The following is an 18,270-nucleotide window of genomic DNA, read 5'->3' as shown; positions in this document are numbered from 1 at the left end:
TTTTTAAGTTTGTAAATTACATGAGAGACAATAAAATACATCATTACTGTGATATATATCAATATATATCAATATATATAGCTGGCTTCCCGACGGAGGGTAGCTCTGCTCTGCGGCAAAGGCAGCGAGGCCAACCGCCTCCCCTGCTGCGCTCAGCTGCCCAGCTCGGCCCCCTCGCCCTCACCTGCCTGGCCGCTGGTGGGCTCCGCATCGACAGGGCGGCTACTGGGAGAGGCCGCGCCTCTCGCCCGATCGCTGGTGCCGGGAACATGGGCGGGCTCCCCAACTGCTGCGGCGCTGGAACGATCTTAACCAATACATTTTTATGTTTGTTTATTAGTCATATCCGTAGAATTTCTCCTTATTTTCGGTTCAGTGTTTTAGTGTTCACTGTTTTTAGAATAGCGTAATTTTAATTTTGCTAACAATTTGAATGTAGGCCCCTCTTGATCTTGAGGCCCTAGGCTGAAGCCTAGTTAGCCTATAGGAAAATCCGGCCCTGCCCTGTCGTAGCATGATGAGGGAAAGGAGCTCATGCAAATTACTTGCCACCCCAGCTTTAGTAATACAGACGACCTGGGGATTTTGAACTTTCTTCCTCCCATAAGACATAAACAAAAGCAAATTCATCAAGAAAAGGGTTCAAATACGAGTGTGCAACCATTTATGTTAAAGACAAAGGAAGAGTTGCCTTAACAAAGTAGCTTTTTCTAAATAAGTTTTAAAAAGGAACAACGATGCAGCATTCCCAGCAGATTCTAGTCCACTACTGTACAGTCTGTGTTGCTCAGCTTAGAATGTTACAGAGGTTCAAGCTTGTCAAAGAAAAAGTACTATAGCAGAATGTTTAACTTTACTGTTAGGAATTTGTTAGGCAGAGAAGGCGGGGCTGTTGGGTTGTTGGTTTGTTTGTTTTCGCCATGAGGAATGCAGCAACATGGGAAAACGCAATTCTTTCATTTTTATGGAAAGATGAAATTTGGTATGTTTCAGTGGTGGGTTTCAAAAATTGTTCGAACCTACTCTGTGGGTGTGGCCTCCTTTGTGGGAGTGGCTTGCCACCCATGTGACCAGATGGGAGTGGCTTGCCGCCCATGTGACCGGGTATGAAGATGCCGATGACACTTGTCAGAACCACCTTAAATTACCTCACACACAGCACTGGCATGCATAAGAATATGATGTAAACTTGTTTTTTAAAAGGCATCTTTGTTTGCGTTAAAACAACTTCAACACACGCAATGTTCTGATTGCACCACAAACGCAGCAGTCATCCTTACCTTTCACAGAAGCACTGAGTTTTATAAATAAGAGCATGATAATGTAGAATAATCATATACAAGGACCAGTGGTGGGTTTCAAAAATTTTTGGAACCTCTTCTGTAGGTGTGGCCTGCTTTCCAGGTCCACTGGTGGAACCTCTTCTAACCAATTCGGTAGATTTGACGAACCGGTTCTACCGAATAGGTGCAAACTGGTAGGAACCCACCTCTGGTATGTTTATACATAGACCTGAGCAGGGAGTATTGACTGATTGCTACAGTCTTTCTGCCTGACTACTGTTCAGAAGGGGCTGTTAACTTTTGGGGCTCCAGATTCATAAAGATGTGTTATCCAAGTATGCAAACAGCCTTGATCACTCATCTCCAATCAATAGAGCCAAGAGGCTCACCCTCAGGATGCCAGGTCTTTAAGGCCTTGCAAAACACCAAAGGTCAGAATATGTCTGATATCCAAAGAGATGATGTTCTAGAGGTGAGCACTGTGACAGAAAAGGTCACCTTCCTGGGTCCCACTAGCTAATGTTCTGTCACAAACAGGATCTGGAGCAGCTTCTACTCCTGCTGGATCCAACAGGATGGATAGATAACTGTTCTGACCCCCTCCTCCGTCCAGTAATGAATGCCAAGACAAGCTTAACTGGAATGTACTTTATTAGCAAGAAACCAAAACCTCGGTGGCTGAAAGCCAAGCATAACAAACAGATAAGGACCTTGGCAGCAACTCAGACAAACCTTGGCAGCAATCCAGCCTGCCAAGCTAGTTACAAAAGTTCTCCAAATTTTAGTCAATGCATTGACTTCTGCAAGAGGGGTGTGTGCACAAGCAGTCCTTACTATAGTCTGGAGAGGAGCCTAATGACCACCAGCTGAGTGCAATTACCTCCTGTACTTGCGCAACTGTTCCTGACACCTATTAGCTCTTCAGTGCCGGGCATCCAGGGACAACTCACTGCTGGCATCCGGCTCACTCTCCCTTATCTCCTCCCCACTGGTCCAAAGCTCAGGGGCCTCCTGGTGGCCAACCAGCCTCTCTGTGCCCTGCTTGGAGTCGGAACCCTGTCCAGGGTCGTCCACATCCTCCAGAGCCGACTCATAGGGCCCCTCGCTGTCGGAGTCTGGTGGCAGCTCCAACAGCTCCTGCTAGGCCACAACAGATACCACTGGGAAGAAATGGTGTCATAAGTAACATCTCCCTCATTCAATCCCTTGCTATTGTCCACATTGATTGAACATTACATTGCTGTCCCTGAAAATACGACCTAACCTGAAAAAAAGCCCTAGCCGGATTTTCACACCCCGTGCCCCCCCCAAATAAGCCCTAGTTAAGCCCTGCCCACCATCTGGTTGTACGCAGTGGGGTGAGGCGCAGGTGTAAAAATCAAGCTGGGGCTGGGGTGGGGAGATGGAGTTGCCCCATGCACCCTGCACCTGCTTACCTCGTTGTGCCGGTGGAGCCACCTGTGGCACAATGCCACGAGGCTCATAGAACCAGTGGAACCGCTTGCAGCCCAACCCCATGAGGCTCATAGCGAAGGTGGAGCTGCTCACAGCAGAAAGCCATTCACGGCAGAACTTTTCACCTGGACAGAGAAATGATGGAGACTCAAAGCTTCGTGTGCTTGAAAAGGGGACAGTTTGAAATGGAGTGATTAGCTCTTTTTCAAAGTGTCCCCTTTGCAAGCAGACAAAGCTTAGTCTACTTCTGGACTAAAAGTGTTTGGGCAGCTACCACTGGCCCCGCCCTCTCCGTCCCACTATCTGCTTGCCCACGGCCTCAATTGGGGCTAAGCTCTTGGCTTTTCCCAGCTTCCACCCACCCTGCCAGAAGGGCAAAGAGTCTCCATGAGGTGCTGCGGCCAAGAAGTGTCTCAGCAGCAGCTGGACCAGCAGGCAGGGTGGGTGGAGGCTGGGGCATGCAAAGAGCTTGGCCCGTTGCAGCTGCAGACAAACAGACAGTGGGACAGAGAGGCCGAGGCCAGTGGTAGTTGTGCTCCCATTCCCATTGGCCCCCACACTTAAATCAAATAAGCTCAAGTGCTTATTTTCAAGCCCAAAAGAAATAAGACCGGGCTGCCCCTGAAAAGTGTTCGGAGACTACAGTTGGTCCAGAACACAGCCGCGCGAGCGATATCGGGTGTACCTAGATACACCCATGTTACACCTATCCTCCGTGAGCTGCACTGGCTTCCGATCAGTCTCCGAACGCGCTTCAAGGTGCTGGTCATTACCTTTAAAGCCCTACATGGCCTAGGACTTGGATATCTGAGAGACCGCCTCCTGCCACATACCTCCCAACGGCCGATAAGAACTCACAGGCTGGGCCTTCTCCGGGTACCGTCGACCGGACAATGCCGGCTGGCGGCCCCTTGGGGGAGGGCCTTCTCTGTAGCTGCTCCGACCCTGTGGAACAATCTACCCGTAGAGATCCGGACCCTTCCCACTCTCTCGGCCTTCTGAAAAGCCACTAAAACCTGGCTATTCCAGCAGGCCTGGGGCTGTTGACCTCATAAATGAGGTCCAGCCCCACTCAGATTGAGTGTATGGTGCGTCGTTTTTAAATTGTTTCTCTTTTTTCTATTTTTAAATTGTTTCTCTTTTCCTATTTTTAACTCCTGATTTTAATCTTGTTTCTGTAAGCCGCCCGGAGTCCTACGGGATTGGGCAGCATATAAATTTATTAAAAGTTAAGTTAAGTTAAAAGTTATTTTCCAGGAAACACGGTAGAACCTAAAATCTGAAATTTTTGGAGCGCATTACATTTCCTGTCCTTCATACAAAAGCATGGGCATGTTTGCAGACCATGTGTTCTTCATGCAAAGAATTATAACCCATCCTTTTCCAGGTTGGGTTTGGTAAATCATCTATCAGAAACATTGATCAACAACTATAAATAATAACTGGATGGACATGACATATAGCTGTTTGATATAGAAAAATCTTCATTTTTCTACATACAGTATATCTCAAAACAAGATACAGAGGAATTTATTGAAATAAGGTTTAAGAAAAATTCTGATTTTCCATATTATTGTTTGAAGCTTTAAGTGGAATGGTAGCTCCATCTTGTGTGAAAAACTATGTCCTGAATATATTTTTTTTCTATAGCCAATGGAGAGATTCTTCATATGCTACTAAAGTACATTAACTATCTCCAGATTTTCCCACAACAGGATTTTGTACAAATTAGCAGAAGAATTTTGCCCCATGTAACCCTGACTGTACAGTTAAAATCATTTACAGAAGGCCTTCTGTTAATCCTTGTCAATGATATCACTGGAGCTTATTCACACAAAGGAAAGGGGCACATAAGGAATATGAATTACCCTGCCGTTTAAATTGTATTTTAAAATTATTCTTATTAAACTTTATTTAATTTATGTATAGAAATTTAAAGGGGATCTCTATCTCTAATGACTTCTGGCTTTCTTTCAAGTGCAGATCTGGGAATTTCATAGCCCAGGGGCCACATCTGACTCTAAAGCTGTCCTTGCCCAGTCCGTGGGGTTGGTGGCATTGGCTGTAGGGAGCAGGGTAGTTGCAGCATCAGGAGGCAGGGCGGCAGTGGTGGGAGAATGGGTGGTGGTAGCCCTTCAGAACATTTCCAGTTTCTATCAATCAAAATATTGGCCTTTCAGGAAACCATGATGTTTTGGCTCATCTCCCAGGCAATAGCTTTGACATGTATATATAAATTACATGGGGAAAGTTGATATTTTACTGTGGCCTCAGCTGGTGTGTGTGTGTGTGTGAGAGAGAGTGAGTGTTTGTGTGTGTTGGATATTTCTTTTACTTAGTGGGCACAGTTAGATGGATATTGGCAGGCCACAATATAGCCAGCAGAATTAAAAGAACCAGGTGGGCACTTAGAAGAAGTACCGCAAGCAGTTCTCGGACCTATTTCAACCCAGCAAGAAGTCTGGAATTCATCTACATAACTAATGCCTTTCAAGAGGGTCAGCCCTTCATGGGTTAATGTTATTTATGAAGCTTTATATCACCTCAATCACAATTGGCATTAAGCACTTCACGGCCTAACATTATATTGTACATAATATGGGAGAGAGACAATGAGTGAGTGAGTGAATACAAGTTCTCATTGTAAGAGTCCCAAATAGAGGTGGATTCCTATCAGTTCGCACCTATTCGGTAGAACCGGTTTGTCAAATCTACCGAACCGGTTAGAAGAGGTTCCACCAGTGGACCCGGAAAGCAGGCCACACCTACAGAAGAGGTTCCAAAATTTTCCTTGGCTATGATTATTCTACACTATCATGCTCATATTTATAAAACTCAGTGTCTCTGTGAAAGGCAAGGATGACTACTGCGTTTGTGGTGCAATCAGAACATTGCGTGTGTTGAAGTTGTTTTAACGCAAACCAAAGATGCCTTTTAAAAAAGAAGTTGACATCATATTCTTATGCATGCCAGTGCTGCGTGTGAGGTAATTTAAGGTGGTTCTGACAAATGTCGTCGGCATCTTCATATCCGGTCACATGGGCTGCAAGCCACTCCCATCTGGTCACATGGGCGGCAAGCCACTCCCACAAAGGAGGCCACACCCACAGAGTAGGTTCGAACAATTTTTGAAACCCACCACTGGTCCCAAACCTAGACTGAGATCATACTTTTAAATATTTTTGTGTGAGGTATAGATATGACTTAAGATTGTTGACTATATCAGGCTGCTGCTCTATTTTCATTGTCTTCTATTTTTAGGTGATGATCAGCACAGAAAGAGGTGCTTGGGTATTGAGCCGTGTTTTTGATAATGGCTACCCTTGGGACATGGTGTTTCTAAGTCGTTTTTTGAATATTATCCGAAATAGCCTTCCTAGACGTATCACAACATGGATGATTGCAAACAGAGTGAGCCAATGGTTTAACCATGCAAACTATGGTATAATTCCCCAAGACAGGTACTGGGAATAAATTGGAGGCTAAAGATGGGTAGATAATAAAGTTTGTTTCTTTGTTTGTTTACAAAATTTATATTGCAACTATACTGAATTCTACTTTATAGTGCAATATTAATGCAATATCGGGTTTTCAATTCAATTGTATAGAATGTGAAGAATGTGTGTTTGTGTTTTATTTTTATAGTTATAATGTATACTGAAGATGACATTTTATTTCATTGTACGAGGTGCAAATAAACTAAACCATTGCTGCCTATTCACACATGCCAATTCAAGGCGGCTTACAAGAACATAAAAACCTCATATAAAAAAACCAATAAAACTAATAAAAGAGAGAATCATATAATAAATTAATATAATAAAATAAAATAACCCCTCCCCCCCCCCGTCCCACATCAAACAAGCTATTCATTGGGCTCTATCCCGCTCTGCATTTCCCAGGCCTGCTGGCAGAACCAGGTCTTCAGTGCCTTCCAGAAGAGTACTAGAGTGGGGGCCATCCTAATATCTGGGGGAATGATGTTCCAGAGAGAGGGAGTCACCACGGAGAAGGGTGCAATTCAATTAAAATTGTTCTTCACATGCGCAGAACTAAAACCAAGATGGTGGTGGCAATGCCAGTGATGAGGGAATTGGTTCAGAGGCGTGGCAGGCCTAGGTCGCTGCCTGTTCCAGTGACCCAGTCCACCATACCATTGTTGGTTTGGCCTGGTTCGGCCGAACCAGCACTGTTTATGTTCCTTCCCAATTTCCTTCTTCAGGTTCTTGCCCTTCGTTTTAAAAAGATTAAGCTATTTATTTGTGAAGCAGAGAATGGCTGCTGACCTGTGTGTGACAAAGCCATTCCTCGCTCAAGAGGTTATGGATTGTGCATATACAATATGATATATAGCAGTGATGGCGAACCTTTTTTGGCTCCCGTGCCAAAAGCGGGGGGAGCACAGGGGGGGGTCGTGCACGGATGTGCCATACCCATAATGCTATGCATGTGACACTCTCCCCGCCACATGCATGCGCGCGCAACCAGCAACCCCCCCTTGCTTTTGGCAAGGTTTTGTGACTTCCAGTTTGTCTGTAGAGACGATTTTCAACCTCTGGAGCCTTTGGGAGGCTTCCCTGAAGGCTCCAGAGGGCGAAAAACAGACCTATGGACAAACCGGAAGTTCGGTAATTGTGACTTCCGGTTTGTCCGTAAGGTTGTTTTTCGCCCTCCAGAGCCTCCTGAAGGCTCCGGAGGGCAAAAACAGCCCTATGGCCAAACCAGAAATCTGTTTCCGAACTTCCTGTTTGCCCATAGGGTCGGTTTTTCACACTCAGGAGGCTTCAAGGGCAGTTCCTCATGTGCCCTAACAAATGGCTCCGTGTGCCACCTGTGGTACACGTGCCATAGGTTCGCCATCATGGATATATAGTCTCCATTCAAAACATGAACATTAAAGGGGACGCAAAGGTTTACATTATTTTGTTCTACATTTGATTGTGCTACCTCCTGAATTACTATGCATTCCTTGCCTTGAGCAGATTCGCCTCAGTCTTTCAGCAGAAAGCAGCAGTCTTTTGGAGACAAGCAGACCAATTTGCTAATTATAGATGTACTGTACAAATCTATTTGTAATTGACAAGATAGCAAGCATTTTAAATTCTAGATTTGGGAGGTTTTTCTTACATAATGCTTAAAGCTTTTCTCTGAATCTAGAGTTTTCCTAAGCCAGGGGTCGTCAAACGTTTTAAACAGCGGGCCAATTCATGGTCCCTCAGACTGTTGGAGGGATGGACTGGCTGTCTGGGTGTGGCTAGGTGGTCATGTGACTGGGTGGGTGTCACTAGATCATGTGACTAGGTGGGCGTGGCCAATTTGACAGTCCATTGAACAATGCTCCTGGGGGTGTTTTATTTGCTTTTGTTTGCATATTGCTCTTTCGGTTGCCTTTTCTTTTTATTAGATCCTTTTTTCAGTTGTTTAGGAGTCTAGTGATTCACTTCAGAAACTCAGTTGTGCAGCAATTCTTCCCAGCCCCAAGGAGCTTGAGAAATATCTCTCCCTCCCTCCCTCCCTCCCTCCCTCTCTACCTACCTACCTACCTACCTACCTACCTTCTGGAGGCAGGAGAGGTGAAAAACAGGCTGTTTTGCCCTTTTTTGGCCTCCTGGGGCATCTGTGCACCCTGTTTTTCACCACCACCCCACCTCCAAAAGCATTCTGCAGACCAAAATTGTTGGCCTTACTATTCCTTTCCAGCCCGCGGGGCTTGCAAAGTTAAGTCCTGCACTCAGCTGAAGAGTGGGCAGGATGATGTGGGTGAGACAGCCTCTTGGTCCTGCACAGGCCAGATTAATGGCTTCGGGAGACCACATGTGCTCATGGGCCATAGTTTGAGGACTGTAAGCTATGCTAGAAAAGAGCAGAGGTTAGCAAACTCCAGTTCTTTTATCTTGTTTAAGAGAGAGATAAATGGGGGGGAGGAGCCAATGTCGCGACGAGATGGTTGTGTGGTCTCAATTCTCTGAGACCACAGCCAACACTTTTGCCACTGGGTGGTCCAAACGGACCTAAACCGTCCTGAAGAGACGGTGAACAGGAAGAATACGTCTTGCTGATCTTGGGGATATCACAAAATCCTCGAAAGAAGCAAGAGACGTTCTTCAAGTCGGTGACAAAAAATCCAGCCACAGTCTGACAAAGTCGGGGCAGCTTCAAAACGGAAGGATACGGAAAGAGAAAGTGTTTCCAGCTGGTGAGGAATTTTTATTGTTTTAAAAAAGAGACTGCCTATAAAAACTCAAAAACCAAGAGAGAGATAAATGAATTTTCCCCTCATCATATTACTAGATCTCTGGGTCATCTAATGGAATTGATGGGCAAGAGATTTGGAAAACTTCAAAGGAAATACAACTTTACATCATGCTAATGGACTTCACTTGTACAAGCTATGAGAATTACCATTAGTTTAGCCAGCCTAGAACACGCACATGCACACAGACAAACATATACATTCTTGGAGGATAACTTTATTACCCACTATATATTCATGGTGAAATGAATGAAAATTCCAGGCTCAGAGTCAAGGGGAGAATGTCTTTCTCATAACTTTCTCTAATAAGAATGATCTGTAAAAATGCTGAAAAGAAAAGATAATCTAGGAGGTATCTCCTTTGCCTGCAATTTACTAATTGCATTTATTTTTCTTCCTAGGAGTGTGATGAGAGAACCTATATTAAATGATTTACTTCCTTCATGCATTATCACTGGAAAGATCTCTATTATGCCTGCAGTCAAGGAGTTCAAAGAGAATGCTGTTGTGTTTGTCAATGCTCCCACTGCAGAGAAAGTAGATATTGTTGTCTTTGCCACTGGATACAAAGCTTCTTTTCCCTTTATTGATGAATCAATCCTCAAGGTTGAAAACCGTCATGCTTCCTTGTACAAATACATCTTTCTTCCTCAACTGGAGAAACCAACACTAGCCATTATAGGCTTCATCAAGCCATTTGGTGCAGTCATGCCAGTGGTGGAAATCCAAGCACGTTGGGCCACACGTGTCTTTAATGGTATGTAGATTGAGTCGCAATCCTCTAATGCAGGGGTGTCAAACTCACAGCCCGCGGGCTGGATGCGTCAGGTGCTGCCCCTGCCCGGTTTAGTGAAGGTGGAAAAAGTCCCAATATGTCATGTGATGCTGCCGTGACAACACAAATTTGACAACCCTGCAGTCTAATGAGTCCTTGAGCATATCTATTTTATATCAAAATGCTACTGAACAACAGAGTGATGATATAAACTAAGCTAGGTATTCTTTGATAGTAACTAACTTCTCAGCAAGAGTTACCAGTCTGCTTTTAGATATACCCCTGCTCAATACCATCATAAACTGTAGATAACCAGCTCAGCCAAGGTCATTACTGACAATGGTGTTACTATCATATCTCCAATCTTAAAACTGTAGATAACCAGCTCAGCCAAGGTCATTACTGACAATGGTATTACCATCATATCTCCAATCTTAATAATTAACTCCAAGTAGCCCTCTTCTGAAACACTAACTAGATCCATACTTGCTTGTCCTTAATAGAGTGGTTACATCCTCTATATCTTCTTATATTTTTGACTTAGATGATATCCCCTTGTTGTTTAGTTTTTGAAAGTATCCTACTTTATTAATCTGAGATTATTTGTTACAAACTTGTGTTCATCTTGTGTGCTGTTTGGAGATTCAAGGGACCTATTCTAATTTCATAGTATTCCCATTCAATTTCCAGAATAACTTCCTTTCCAAAGATTGCACCCATTACATGCTTCAGATGAATTGAGGCACGAAACCCCTTCTCACTTCTACTCTTTAAATCCACTTCTTTACTTTATCTCTTCACTCTTGTTTGCAGAGTTGAGTTGCAGGGGGAGGGTGATCCAATTCCCCAAATCAGAGGTGGTCTCTTGTTTCCCTTGTCAGTGTCTTGATGGTGGGGGCTGTTTTTTATGATGAAGGTGAAATTAGTAGTAGGGAGCCTTAGGGTGGCAACTTACATCCATTTCAATTCTCAGAATATATCTCTAAGGAAAGCAACTACAATTTCAAGTATAATTTAAATACAATTACAAGATAATCTCATGATCATTTCCAGTTGGGCATTTTTTTTATTTGCTACGTCTTCTTTGAAAGACAGACAGACAGTTTTTTGGTTTGGTAATAATCTGCCACTAAAGTTATCATTCACTTGCTTTGGAGCAGTGTTTCTCAACCTTGGCAACTTGAAGATGTCTGGACTTCAGCTCCCAGAATTCCCCAGCCAGCTGGCTGGGGAATTCTGGGAGTTGAAGTCCAGACATCTTCAAGTTGCCAAGGTTGAGAAACACTGCTTTGGAGCAAAAAAACAACAACTTTCTGAAATATTGCTGAAACATTCTCTCTCCTTTCAGGTTTGTGTAAATTGCCTCCAGTCAAAACCATGATGGAAGAAATCAATGAAAAGAAAAAAAACAAAATCAACTGGTAAGTCCTTGTATGTAATGAAGACCATATTGGACCAAATCTCCTTGGCTGGAAAAAAATATGCACTATAATTATTAGCTGACCAGCTTCCAGCACATGTTTGATATTCGGAAAACACTATAAAAATGCATACAGTGTAAACATTGATTGCTAATATTTTGTACTGTATAGCAGATAAACAATCTAATCTAATGAGCCATGGTGGCGCAGAGGTTAGAGTGTTATACTGCAGTACTGCAGGCTACTTCTGCTGATTGCTGGCTGCCTGCAATTTGGCAGTTCAAATCTCACGAGGCTCAAGGTTGACTCAGCCTTCCATCCTTTTGAGGTTGATAAAATGAGGACCCAGATTGTTGGGAGCAATGTGCTGACTCTGTAAACTGCTTAGAAAGGGCTGCAAATCTAAGTGCTATTGCTAATCATAAACTAAAGCTGCTTCAAATGAGACAAGAAGGAACTAATATCTCTTTGTCATGAATTGGAGTGATATGGATAAAATCCTGAGCTAATAGCTTACTAGTTCAGGTCACATGGCTCTACCTGGGAGACTGCCTCCTGCCATTTACCTCCCAATGACCAATAAGATCACACAGATTGGGCCTCCTCCGGGTGCCGTCGGCTGGTCAATGCCGGTTGGCGGCTCCCCGGGGGAGGGCCTTCTCTGTAGCTGCTCCGGCCCTATGGAACGATCTTCCCGTAGAGATCCGCACCCTTACTACTCTTCCGGCCTTCCATAAAGCTACTAAGACCTGGCTGTTCCGGCAGGCCTGGGGCTGTTGATTAGTATCCAGCCCCACTCTAACTGTATGCATGGTATGAAATTTTAATAATTGTATTCTTATTTTAATTTTCATATATGTTTTTTGTCTTGTCTGTAAGCTGCCCAGAGTCCCAAGGGAGTGGGCAGCATACAAATGTCAATAAATTCAAAATACTGGCAATATAGTTAAAAAATTTATTTCTATAAATATTGACTTAAACCAGATTTAATCTTGTATACAGCCATTTCACCCGCAGCTTGATTTTAATTCAGTTTTATTAGAGGACTAGCCCTGTAGAATGATCCTGGGGCCTGGGGAGGGCAAAAATGAGTGAAACCAGGCCTGTTTTTCACAAAAACGGGGCTGCTTTTGACCTCCCAAGCCCCCAGGAGCACTCTGCAGGCCTCCCAAACCCTCTGCATGCCCCATTTTCATGAAAAACGGGCCTGTTTTTCGCCTCCCAAACCCCCACGTGTTGCGTTTTTTTTTCCTCCCCGGCTCCCAGGAGCACTTTGCAGGCCTCTCAAACTCTCTGCATGCCCCTTTTTCACAAAAAGCAGGGCTTGCAGAGGGTTTGGGAAGCCTGCAAAGTGCTCCGTAGGGGCCCTGGAGAGCAAAAACTTTTTTAAAAAAATTTGCCTCTTCAAAATCTTGGTGCGTCTTATAGTCCGGTGCGTCTTAATAGTCGGGATAATGCAGTTTATTTTCATTTCATGGTGGCACCTAAACCTAGTAGATGAAAGATATTTGCCTGGCAAAGCTTGCAAAGTGCGGTATGATTGCTGACTTTCATGATACCATTACAAGGCTCAAAAGGGAGAAAATTTAATAACAGCAGGCAGTATAATAGCAGGCATTATTTCCAATCAGTAAACAGATGTGGTCATAGCTCAGAAGAATACGGGGTTAGGCCTCACTTAGCAATAGCAATAGCAGTTAGACTTATATACCGCTTCATAGGGCTTTCAGCCCTCTCTAAGCGGTTTACAGAGTCAGCATATTGCCCCCAACAACAATCCGGGTCGTCATTTTACCCACCTCGGAAGGACGGAAGGCTGAGTCAACCCTGAGCTGGTGAGATTTGAACAGCCGAACTGCAGAACTGCACTCAGCTGAAGTAGCCTGCAGTGCTGCATTTAACCACTGCGCCACCTCGGCTCTATAGCAATATTCGTATCATTCAAAGTTACAGCAATGTAAAATAAATCAGCTTTGTGACCAATCCTTGCATGCATGACTGTTGTTAATGTGCTCCACAGCTGATTTCCGACAAGCATAGTTAATGGAGAATGTAGAAATAAAATCACAAGTCACAGTCATGTGATATCTCATTTATCACTCACAGTGATTTGCCAAACAACTGAATGGGAAGTGACATCATAAGCCTGTTGCAGTCACCTGATTTTTCACTTAGCAACCACAGTGGTTAATGACAGAATTGCCAGTCCCAATTGTGATAATTAACTATGGTCTATGGCAGGGGTGTTAAACTCACATCGTCATGTTGTCATCACAGGACGTATCGCTACTTTTTCCCCCTTCGCTAAAACGGGGAAGGGTGTGGCCAACGTGTGATGCACCGGCCCACTCGCCACGAGTGTGACACCAATCAATCATGAGTTTGACATCAAACAATCTTTACAATAGATCTTGTTTAATGACCACAGTTGGGACCAGAAAATTGGTCATGAAATGAAGTGCCTGCTAACCACAACTATGCTTATAATCTTCCTTCAGCTTTCAATTGCTTTACAGAACTGCAAAGTCATATAGGCAGGTATTGGTCACAAAGTTATTTTTTCATCCTCATTGCAACTACCAGCAGATTCTAAATAAGTCAGTCATTAAATAAAGACTATGTGTAGGAACAGTTTCTTCCAGTGATGCCTCGAATTTTGCAGGCAGATTTTGTCCATTTTCTGGAGCAATCAATCTATGAACCAATTTCCTGATGAGAATTATGCTTGCAGCTCAAAAAAGTGATAAAATAATAAATAAAACTGGCTCTCCTGGGGCCACTTCAAATCTTTTTATTTTCTAGGCTAGGGCAAATGATCATAATTAAATCATAAAGCACTTGTTTTGCAGGCGGGTCACCTAAAAAAATTGATGGAATGTCCAGCTTTTAATGTATCTTAAATGGAAGGAGTGAATCTGCTTAAGCCATAATATAGTACAAAATATTAGGACAGCTGAACTGATGGATTGATTCTGCTTTCATTGGCCAGCGTTACTAGAATGTCTAGTAGCCTTTACAAAGCTGACTTTCACTATGTCAAGGGGCATACAAATCCATCTTTAAAAAGGTTCTACAAAGAAGCACAGTTGTAACACAGAAGTAGCCTCTCTTCTTCATTCGGAGGTGCTCCGGGGCCTCTCTCACAATCTGGACTCACATTTTGATTGCTGGAAGATGTTCTATGTGTGTAAAAAAAGCCCCTTTCAGATACTGGAGATTCTGGTTGAAATTGTGCTGCCTTTATACTTCAGTGAGGTGAATTGTGTCGCCCCTGCTGTATGAGGCAAATAATAGTATCTCAAATGTTGCTAAGATTTATTTGTAATCAGAAAAGCAAATAAATGGTATTTCTGTTCATCTAGATTAAATCATAACAATTCCAATATATTGTCTCCAAAAGGATTTGTAGAAATTTTAAGTTTTGGAGGAAGCTAAATATCAAAGATCCAGAGTCCCCAAGAAAAAGGACAGAATTTTCAATGTCAGGTTGTGTATTTAATTTACTAACTGTACATATTTCCTGTCTCTTCCTTTGTGTTATTTGATTAAGGTTTGGTTTGTCCTTTGATGAAGTCCTGAAGACAGATTGCCTTGTGTACTGTGATGAACTTGGTTCCTTCATTGGTATAAAGCCTAGTGTGCCAGCTCTACTTCTCAAAGACCCCATACTAGCGGTGAAGATTTTCTTTGGCCCCTGTTCTCCCTACCAGTATCGTCTGACTGGGCCAGGAAAGTGGAATGGGGCTAGAAATGCCATCCTCACCCAGTGGGAACGGGTCCTGAAGCCCATAAGAACCCGAGTTGTGGAAGATTCCTTAAATTGCTTCTCTTGCCTATTGAAAGGGTTTGCCATATTTGTTATCTTGTTTGGAATTTACCTTAGTTTCAATTAGCTTTTGCAGACCACTTTGGGGCAACCAATGTGCAAATTTCTCTTTTTAAAAAGGACATACTCCTCCAGGTACCTCTTCAAAAAGTTAGAATTCTCTAAACGTCATTACAAAATATTAATTTTAAATGTATTACTTGACCAGATAGTAATCAGATTAATTACATTTGATTTCACTTAAAAGTAAAAGAAAATGTAAATGTTGACCTGACCCAGTTAACTATTTTTTTTGAAGGGCAGCCTTGGTATGCCACCCGAAAGCCATCATCTAGTCTTTAGCCATGACATTTTCTTGATTTTCTTATAGTCATTCGGGTAATATAAAAAGTCCTGCTAGAGTACATAAAAGTTTTAATTAATTGATCTTTTTGTGGCCATGTAAGTAGGTCGTGATTAAAGTTCCTGTTCCCCAAAAGCCAGTAATCAGACCATTGTGATTAATACTTATTGATAGACTTTCTGTTCTAATCGCCTGCAAAATCATTCAGATTCAACTCCACATTGTTTGAGTAAATTCCACATTTCATGTGAAGGATCCCACTCTTCGTTCTAAAAGCAAAACAATTACATTGCTTTACTTTGTTTTGCATTGCTCTTATTTCATCTGGCAATTCTAATTGCCTAAGAGGTTCCTACGCTTGTGCAGGCATCTCTTCCTGCCTGTCAGCCTTTCAAGGTACCGTAATCCAGGCAGAAACCCAAAACATGAGTTCTAATGCTGCTTTTATTGTAAGGTTACAGTAAGAGAATCTTGCACGTCTAAAAGCATTTTCCCCTTTCCTTGCTCTTACTTTCCACAGAATTAGAAAGAGTCCTTTCTGATATATTTTTTTCCACCTGCATTCGTCATTTGGCCTCAAACTTTGTTTATCAGAGGATTGTTTAGACTGCAGCTCTTCCTTCTGTCTTGCAAGGTTATTTCCACAGCCCATTACATCACCCTTCTAGTCAACGCTTGAAAAAAAATCAGAGGCTTTGGTGCATTTATATTACAGGTAGTCCTGGACTAATTGTGGCCATAAGTCAAAGGCTACTTGTATTGGAACTGCCAGATGAAACCTCAAGTCAGTATGAAACATTCCGATGTGAGTTACTGCCATGTCACTATGGCATCAAACAACTCTTCAAGGGCAAACATAGCCATTTCACAAAGTTTATTAACTATAGTAGTTAATGGCTTGAACTAACTGTTACCCTTTGTCTCTCTGCTAACTGTGTGTCATGTCTCGTAATTCTGGATCCTCTAAGCCAGTGTTTCTCAACCTTGGAGCATAGCTGGCTGGGGAATTCTGGGAGTTGAAGTCCACAGGACTTAAAGTCACCAAGGTTGAGAAACACTGTTCTAAGCATTGACTTTCTTTTTTTTTTAAATCCACTCATTGATACCCTCATGATTTTAGGACTTGGAGATGAGATGTATACTGTAAATCAGATGTAAAAATGGTAATTAATAATAAGAACACAACAGCTCTGTCATATCAGGCTATAAGGCAGCATTGCTTGGCACTTAGGGGCCAATTGGATTCATTTGCAAAGTTAAAAAGGTAACATCCAAAGCGGGTCCAAACCAATCTATCTTTGGTGTTCAAAGAGAGGTTAGAGTTCCATGCCAGTGTTGCAGATTTAAACTAATCAACTTGTTTTCATTTGGAAGGCTCCCATGCAGGGATTAATTTTTTCTTCAGAATCTGTGACCAATAACTGTCCAACCCCCCCCCCCCAACACCAACACCATTGATAAGATGTCTTGTTTTGACTGCAAACCCAAGAAAACAAGGCTAAGAGATTTGTTTGAATGTTGCCTTCATTTTAATTTTGCTTTAATGAATATAACGGTGTCCTTTTTTCAGAGCTCATTAGAGAACAAGTATGTAAAAAGGTTAATTGGACATGAACTAACCAAGTCAGCCTCCCCAATCTACTACTCCCCAGATGTTTTAGACCAGTGTTTCTCAACCTTGGCGACTTTTAAGTCCTGGGGACTTCAACTCCCAGAATTCCCCAGCACAGCTGTCTGGGGAATTCTGGGAGTTGAAGTCCCCAGGACTTAAAGTCGCCAAGGTTGAGAAACACTGTTTTAGACTATACCCCAAATCATCTTATAGAAGCAAGGGATTGTAATCATTTAGCATTTGTGGTAACAATATCTTCCTAGTTTTAAGTAGCATGCTTATTAATGCGCTATTTACACACAAAGTGATTTCCTATGTTTGGCTACCCTATGCATATATGGTAATGGATACATATTTATTAATACATATATTTTTTATGTTTGCAATACCAGGACATTAATTTACTCCATAGGACATTGTGCTATCTTTTGAAATAATGGAAACTTATACAGGATAACTCAGAACTTTGCTTTCAGCATTGCTGAACCTGATCCCTTGGGAAATGGTGTTGTCCCCAATTCGGGTCTGAGCCTGGTGCCGAAACCAATGATGGACGCCAGACATGAGGTGCAGGTTTTCTGATTGCTTTTTATTGGAGTACTCCAAGGAAAAGAGTTCCTCCCTGCCGTCCCTGGCCTCTTCACTCTTCTTCTTCTGCTCGCATGGCTTTAGCTATTGGGCATTCATTCTTCCAGTGTCCTTCCTTTCTGCATATAGCACACTGATTGGGTCCCAAGGGGACCTTCCCTCTTCCATTCCCATACTACTTTCAGATTCCCTAAACTTCCACTCCTCACCACCTCTTCTGGTATGTCCCCCTTCCTCCCACCTTTTCCTGCCTTAGGGCTTCTGCTAGGAAGATAGCATTTCGGCGAGCCTTCTGAATTTCTTTCTTATTTCTGCTTACCCTCCATTAAGCTATCTCAACCAATTCTGAGATGTCTTTCCACGACCTCCTGCTACTTTCTTCTAATATCCTCTGCTGACTTCCCTATAAAAAACCATGTTTATCGTTTTCTGATCATTGCCTGAAATCCTGGTATATTCTTTCAAGAAAAGTCCTCAGGACTCTCATCTCTCTTTTGCCTTAATTCATATACTTTTACAATAGTCTTAATTTAGGGAACTCCATTTTTGGATTCCATATAAGACTTAAGATTGAGAATTTTGTAGCTCATATTTGTCCCCATTATCATCCAGATCCCATCTGGCTCCATGAGAAGGGCATTCCCAGCGGCTGTCATTCTCATGCTTCTTTCTTTCTTTCTTTCTTTCTTTCTTTCTTTCTTTCTTTCTTTCTTT

General features: G+C 42.7%; 1 protein-coding gene across 4 annotated transcripts in view; it reads left to right on the top strand.

The window, feature by feature from the left end:
* The window catches only part of LOC116514807 (dimethylaniline monooxygenase [N-oxide-forming] 1-like), a 31,258-nt gene extending 14,322 nt beyond the window's left edge, over positions 1–16,936 (top strand). For 3 of the 4 annotated variants that reach the window (XM_032226558.1, XM_032226557.1, XM_032226556.1), the window contains 4 exons: positions 6,000–6,199; positions 9,393–9,748; positions 11,115–11,187; positions 14,738–15,080. In XM_032226558.1, the coding sequence (XP_032082449.1) occupies positions 6,000–6,199; positions 9,393–9,748; positions 11,115–11,187; positions 14,738–15,080 (972 nt within the window). Of the gene's footprint in view, positions 1–5,999; positions 6,200–9,392; positions 9,749–11,114; positions 11,188–14,737 lie in introns of all 4 variants that reach the window. The other variant, XM_032226555.1, reaches the window with a different exon arrangement.
* The last annotated feature ends 1,334 nt before the right edge of the window (positions 16,937–18,270 follow it).

Source organism: Thamnophis elegans, chromosome 11 (assembly GCF_009769535.1).
Source record: "Thamnophis elegans isolate rThaEle1 chromosome 11, rThaEle1.pri, whole genome shotgun sequence".
NCBI classification, from domain to species: domain Eukaryota; kingdom Metazoa; phylum Chordata; class Lepidosauria; order Squamata; family Colubridae; genus Thamnophis; species Thamnophis elegans.
Note: the sequence above shows the minus strand (reverse complement) of the source record. Positions and strands in the feature narration are given on the sequence as shown.